Raw genomic sequence first — 7,258 nt, 5'->3', positions numbered from 1 at the left:
TGCGCGCTCGGCCGCCTGGAGAAGCTGTACGTGAGCGGCACGGGGCTGCGTGAGCTGCCCGAGGAGATCGAGGAGCTGCGCGAGCTGCGCATCCTGGCTCTGGACTTCAACAAACTCGAGCGCCTGCCCGACGGCCTGTGCCGCCTGCCGCGCCTTACGCGCCTCTACCTGGGCGGCAATCGGCTGCTGGCGCTGCCCAACGACTTCGCGCAGCTGCAGAGCCTGCGCTGCCTCTGGATCGAGGGCAACTTCCTGCGGCGCTTTCCGCGGCCGCTGCTGCGCCTGGTGGCGCTGCAGTCGCTACAGATGGGCGACAACCGGCTGCGCGCGCTGCCCGCCGACCTGCCACGCATGACGGGCCTGCGCGGCCTCTGGCTCTACGGCAACCGTTTCGAGGAGTTCCCGCCCGCGCTGCTGCGCATGGGTCGCCTGCACATCCTCGACCTGGACCGTAACCGCCTGGGCGGCTTCCCCGACCTGCATCCCCTGCGCGCCCTGCGCGTCTTCTCCTACGATCACAACCCGGTCACTGGGCCCCCGCGCGTCGCAGACACCGTCTTCCTCGTAGGCGAGGGCGCCGTCGAGCGCATGGCGGAGCGCGACGAGCCCATCCCCCGGCCGCCACCCCGGCGCCCTGTGCCAGCCTTTGAAGATGAGGAGGAAGAAGACCTGCTTATAGGGGGCGGTGGCTCCAGGGTTCTGGGGCCTTCTGGGAGCAACCTCCGCGCCCTGGAAGCCGCTCCAGGACTGGGCACCTGAGCCTGTGTTCTGGGTGATGGTCTTGGGCTTCTCTGGGAGGAGGGGCTCTGGGAAGGTCCGTGAGAGCGGTGGGCAGAGGAGGGGCCACTTTGGGTGAGCTGCCGGGGACAGGCAGGCCTGGAGGCCATCTTCAGACACTCCTGGGTAGTAAGGAGACTGCCTTCTGGCTGGTCTCTGGGCAGTCGTCAGACCAAGAAGTCCGGGCTCCATCCAGTCCCTTGTGTTTTTGTCCTGTCCCTGATGGCGTCACTGACAACACTCTAGAGGCTCCGGCTTCTACCTGGAACCAGGGTCAGCACCCTCTGCGGAATCGTCACCTGAGCTGAGTCTGGATGCCCAGGGTGCCCACCACCGTCCCTTTCTCCTCCAGGAATTTGGATCTCCTAGACTTACCCTTTCTGGTGCAGGAGCTGCTACCTCTGGGTGGACCGCATGCCTGTGCAAGGCAGGACTGCCTGCCCTTGGAGGACGGCTTGGCCCAGGGGTCTGGAGGGACTGGTGCCCAGGACCGAAGTTGGAAACTGGGACTGGGGCCCCAACACCGCAGCTGCCCTTGCCCCTCCTTTGGGGCTCATCGTACATACCTCCCTCCCCAGGCCCCCCAAAATTTGTATGGGGAAGGGGCACTCAGGAGGCAGGGTCTCCACCTCTGTCTTTTATTCAGTCCTCTCCTTCCAGCTTGTGCCTAGAAATATGCTGGGAAAAGAGCTCTGCCTTCTTTCTCCACAGCCTGAACCCTCCAGCTGTCAATTTTGAAAAGAAGCCACTGCGCCTCTAGGCCTCCTGCACAGAAGAGAGGGGCTCTCTGCCCTGGGAGGCTGTCTCAGTGCCTCTCCCATTGCCTGCACTCCCCATGCCCTTAAATGGGCACAGTCAGTGTGGCTGGCACGGCGTGGGGCATGGGACGAGCACTGTGTGCCTCTACTCCGTCACCAGGGACAGCCTCAAGGGGGTGAGAGTGGAGTCTCGCTCTGCAATTCCCAGGGCCGGATCTTTCCCACCCAAGCAATAATGGGAGGACGGGGCCAGGGCCGGGGACACTCAGGGACACCGTCAGGGCCAGGGGCCCCACATGGTAGTGTTTTCTTTAGGAAGAAGAAAAAAAAAACTGGCTGTAAACATAAAATACATTTCTTGGAGAAAGAATGTGCATTTCCCACATGCCTGTTTATTTATAAGCCCTGGGAGCACTGGGTCCCATTGCTGTGGGGACCCTGGGCTCCTTCTGGCACTGCCCTCTGTCCATGTTCCCCAGCTCTGCTTTAGCCGGGTCCAGCCAACTGTGCTCTGTCTGGGGAACAAGCACTTTTCCTCGGTCACGAAGGGCTTTGGCTGCCGAAGGCTGGTTTCAGGTCTTGGAGTATCTTATCTTACCCTCTGCATCCCAGCCCCTTACATCACCCTCCACCCTTCGGTCTTCACCAGCTGAATTCTCAGATCCCAGGCCCTTAATATGTTTTTGAATCTCCCTCAAGCCGGGCTTACCTTTCTCTATTTCTTCACTGGTGCTGACCTCCAACCTTCCCTCTGTGACTCTTCTTTTCTCCTTCCATCTCTGTTTTCCTCTGTCTCTCCCTCTTAGTCTCTTTTTATTCAGTTACGGTGTCACTTTCTCCTCTCATTGTTCAGGAAAAAAAAATATTGAAGATTTAAAGAAAGGAGGAAAATTGTAAAGCCTCAAGCCTAGAGGCCTATCTCCCATGAGAAGATGCTGCCAGGCCACCGTCACCATGGCAACAGGACTGATGTCATTCAAGGCCCAAAGGTCAGGCCTGGCCCAGCAGCTCTGCTGGCAACCGGGCTGAGCCTGGGTTAGGAGGAGGCCAGGAATGGTCTGGAGCCGTCAGCCTGTAAACGAGAGTGAACGCTTCGAATGGGCAGAAAGAGCCGGTGCGTGGGAAAGATTGGAGGCTGCCTCCTTTTTGAGGAGGAAGAGGGGTCTGGGGCTGCTGCAGACTTTGTGTCTCCTAAGGCTCCTTAGGTGCCCGTGCTCCCCCTGTCGTGGCTCCATCAGGGCCAGTGGGCCTTCCCGGTTCTGGGAACTAGGGGTGAGGAACTGAGATCTCAGGTCACTCAGGTGGTGTGGGCGTGGCAGCAGGCCAGAGACTGTCCTCTGACCCCATGACGCAAGTCATGGCACGGGAGAACTATCGCCAGTCCTGGAATCAGAAAGCATGGGTTCCAGTCCCAGTTCTGTTTTTGACTGAGTGACCTTGAGTAAGTCATGGCCTCTTGGGCCTCAGTTTCTCCATCTGCACACGAGGAGCTGGGTTTATCTAGATCCAATGCTGCAACTCAGGACTCTATGCAACCTGATGTTCCTCTACTTTCCCTTCATGCAAATCTTTGATGTAAGGGATGGGGGGTGTGGGGAGCCATGGTCACCCTGGAGTAATGACTGCGGGCACTACCCTTCCTCTCTCTGGTCCACTTCCCTGCCCCTCTCTTCCCCTGTTGCGTTTGCCCGTGATGTGTCCCCCGGGCCATCCTGAGGCCCAGTCCTCAGCTTCGCTACTCTCTCGCTCTCCACCGTCAGTTCCTTCTGAGAAGTTAGAGAGTTTGCTTAGAGTGGGTGCTGATGCCTGGCTTGGGAGCACTATTGAGGGGCTCTGCCTCCATGCAGAAATGGGGGTGACCAGGGTACGAAGGGAGTTGTTGCCAGGGACAGCTGGGCATCACAGCTCCCCTCGGTGCTAAGAGAGTACTGTATACCGAGTCCTAGCCCGCCCCCCACCTAAGTGCCGGTGACTTCTCACTTGGCCTCAGGGCAGCAGGGAGAAGGGGAGACGATTTTGGAGGGACACTTGTAACAACGCCAGGTCCGCAGTTCCCTGAGTAGTGTGGGGGCAGTGAGCGGTGTGTGGGCCATGGGGTGGCCGGGCAGGAGAGCCCTGGCAGAGCTGCGTTTGTGCCAGGCAGGCAGGGCAGAGGCCCAGGGAGTCGGCAGATCGGGGCGGGCAGGCAGGCAGTGGGGACCAGGAGGACAAAGGCAGAGGAGGTGGCAGCGCAAGAAACAGGCCCAGGGAGGGAGTGACTTGCCCGTAAATGGATATTAGGGTTCCTAACCCAGGGCTCGATCCACACTGCGGGAGGCCCCCTCTGTCCTTGGCTGGCGGTCAGGTCTGGGTGTAAAGTGGGTGGCAGCCGTACCTGTTCTTCCTCCCTCCTGGAGCCTCCAACGACCAGAACCCTTGGCCCGCAGAGCAGCCAAGATGGGGGGGGCGGGCTCGGATCTTTTCTTAGCTTTACTACCACCATCCCACTCTTCCTGCCCACCCTTGGGGGGCTCGGGAAAGCAGAACGGGATGGCTTGGGGACTGGGGCCCTTGTCCAGATGCACCTCCCTGCCTCCAAAGCCACCACATGGGCTTGCTTAGCCATCTGTCTCAAAGCTTCCTTAAGACACCCGGGCGCTCTTGTTCCGAGGATGGACATTTATTAGCACACCCAGGTGTGCCACACAGAACATGTACTCAGACAGGGGGCCCTGCCCAGGGGGGCTCACAATCTAAACGAGACACAAAACATACACACAGGACACAAACACAGGGAACAGGGCACCTTCGAGGGGCACAGATGGTCAGGGGAGCCACGGGCTGGGGCGTACAGCATGTTCGAGCGTTGTCCTTCTGGCTGTCTTTGTGGGGGAGGGGAGGAGAGCCGGATGCCGTCCAGGACGGCCTTACAGAAAGCTGTGGAAGCCAGGAGGGACTTGCAGGAGCAAGAACACCATGGGACTGTGGGCCCAGGCCCAGGGAGGGAGAGGCGAATCTCTCAGTATAGTCGTGGATGAAGAGAGACCCCGTGAAGCGAAGGCAGGAGAATGAGGCAAAAAGTCCAGGAGGAGGCCCCGAGCCCACGGCAAGGGGCCGTCACCTCTGCGGGGGCCGAGCCGTCCCTGCTTTCAGGCCCAGTTTTCCAGAGCCATTTTCCCAGAGAAAGTCTGAACAGAGGTTCTGGCAAGGGGCGCCCTTGAGGCTACTTACCTGACCCTAGGTCTCTCTCCAATCCCTGGGACAGAGATCAGAGGACAAAAGAGATAACCGCCTTTTAATCCTACGTTTAAACCAGGTTGTCAGTAAATTGATGGGGCAGGAAGGGAGAGGACAGGCAGCTTCAGGTGGGGGTGCTTAGTGCACCTCGAGGAAGCAGCTGCCAGCCAGGTGCTGGGGAGCAGAAAGCGTGATGGCCCCCTTCGCTCTGGCGTGGGGCAGGAGCCGGCAGGTGGACACATGACAAGGGGGGAGGGGGCTCGTTGCCTTTGTGCCTAAAACAGAGGTAGCACCTTCCTTCTGAGGTACTCCGAGAACTAGTAGTCCTTCCCCTGGCGGCTGTGTGGGGGCGGGGAGGAAAGGGAAAGGGGCTGGAACGGTTGGCTATTGCTCCCTTGAGGTCTGAGAGACCGAGACCGGAAGAAGGAAATCGTTTTCCTGGGGCCACGGTGGCTGGAGAAGCGAGCGCTGGGGCGCAGTTCCCTCAGGCTGGGTCTGGCTATGGGCTTTTTTAGAGTTGGAGAGATTTTTCTAATCCTAAAGGATTCAACCTGAAAAGGGTGGAGAGATGCCACGGCTTCAGCCCACAGAGCTGGAGCTCCACAGGGACCAGGAAGGGGGCAAAATGCTGACTTGAACCCGCAGTGGCCCAGCCAGGGTTCAGGCGGTGGTGGGAAGGTGGAGGGTCTCCTTTTGATTTGTCTGACCTGCTTCGGATGGTAGTGAGGGTCCCCTGGGCACCGAGGGAGGGGATGTTGGAGTGGGTGAGCTACAGAGGTACCCCTCAGACCTCAGGAAGACTCCACTCCCAACAAGCCTTGCTTCAGGCCCAATCTGCGAGGAGTAGCTGCTCCCTCGCCCTCTGGGCAGCTGCTAGATTGACATTCTAGATCTGAGGACGGGCCTAGCCTCATCACCAGTGAAGACAAATCTCCAAGGTGAGAAGTTGAGGGGAGACTCAGCCCCAGGCTACCCATCCCCCTCAACCACTGCCTCTTCCCCTGGGGGGCGAGAGAGGGCTGGGGCCCACGGAGGAAACAGCCAAGGCCCTACTTTTCCACGATCCTTTATTAATCAGAACGGGCCTTGCCACAAAAAACAGGGCCCATTCCCACAAAAATATGATTTTGCAAAGAGGAAGTCTTGCTGGCTTAGAGGGTGCGTGTGGTGGGAAATTTTTGTATGGTTCTTTTTTCCTTTTTTTTTTCTTCAGTTTGTCTTCATTTCTCTTCGCTGCAAAATTTTTTGTGACGGTGGGTTTTGTTTTTTTTTTTTTTTTATAAAACACTTGCGCTCAAAGACTCAAACACAATACAAACAACGGCCACCGATCCCCACCCCTGGGGCCCCATCCGGGCTGGGGGGTCTGGGGGGCCCCCTTGGCTGTTTTGTGGCTGTTTTCCTGGTGTCTGGCGCCGGTGGGCAGGTGCGGGGTCCTAGGGCAGGTGGAATTGTACAGCAGTTCCGTGGGGAGATGGTCACAAGAAAGGACACCTGAACAACGTAACGACTAAGTCTAGGGTGCCCACAGAGACAGCAGATGACGCTCATGAAGGGACCTGGGATACAGAGAGAAGAGACAGATAGGCCCAGGTGGGCCCTGGCTATCCCTGGAGGCTCTATGGGAGGAGGGCAGGTGGGCCTTGCTTTCAGACTACAGTAATAATACTTTGCTCGCGGGTAGCACCTTCTGAGTTCTCCTGTCTTGACCCCCAGATCAGGTGACGGCGGCCTCACAACCTCCCCTATGAGGTAGGTGAAGTATTATTACCATCATTTTACAGATGGGGAAACTGAGGCCCTGGGAGTGTGGGAGAACCGCCCAAGGTCCTGGGATGGTGGCTGGGCTCCGGTGCCCTCCCCCACCCTCAAGTTCCCCCATTCCTTGTTCTCCTAGATGCCTAGACCTCCCCCACCCTCACCCCATACCACCCGCCTCCACCGGTGCCGGCCCTTGGCCTACCACTTGCTGCCTTTTCCCTGCGTCTGGGTTTTGAGGCTGGGGGTGGTTAGAGAAACCCCAGGAGGTTTTCATTAATGCTCCTGGGTGAGATCAGACAGGGCACAGACTCTGCCGGGAGATGCTCTCTGCATTGGCTAAGCGTCCCGTGGGCGGGGCTCGGGAAAAAGGGATGCAGTTGCCCCGCCCACTCTTTGCAAATTGGTTGGATCTCTGGGGGGCTCTGCAGCAGGCCAGGGCGCCTTTTGCTCACTCGCCCGCCTCCCGCGGGGTAGAGGGGCACAGGATCCCCTCCGCCTCTCGAGGCAGCACCCTCTCTTCGCTTCCCCACAGCCTCCCGAGTCTCTGCCCTCCTGTCCCCGCCGGGGGCTGGTCCACAGCCCGCCCGGCAGGACGGTGCAGTTGGGGTAGACCCCCACTTTAAGCAAAGCTACAATAGAGAAAAATTTAGATTACAAGGAATGTGGGTGACTATTTGCTGTACATTAGCACTTTTCACTCTACAAAATAATTCACCTACTTTGTATGATATTCTTCGATCCGGGGG

The 7,258-nt window shown here is 58.6% G+C and overlaps 1 protein-coding gene across 1 annotated transcript; it reads left to right on the top strand.

The window, feature by feature from the left end:
• On the top strand, positions 1-1,885 carry LRRC10B (leucine rich repeat containing 10B; the record flags this gene model as incomplete). Its single annotated transcript, XM_025046306.1, has 1 exon — positions 1-1,885. A coding segment is annotated over one exon (759 nt), but the record flags the coding sequence as incomplete, so codon positions are not given.
• Positions 1,886-7,258: the final 5,373 nt, after the last annotated feature.

Source organism: Pteropus alecto, unplaced genomic scaffold, assembly GCF_000325575.1.
Source record: "Pteropus alecto unplaced genomic scaffold, ASM32557v1 scaffold43, whole genome shotgun sequence".
NCBI classification, from domain to species: domain Eukaryota; kingdom Metazoa; phylum Chordata; class Mammalia; order Chiroptera; family Pteropodidae; genus Pteropus; species Pteropus alecto.
This window is presented reverse-complemented; position numbering and strand designations above follow the sequence as displayed.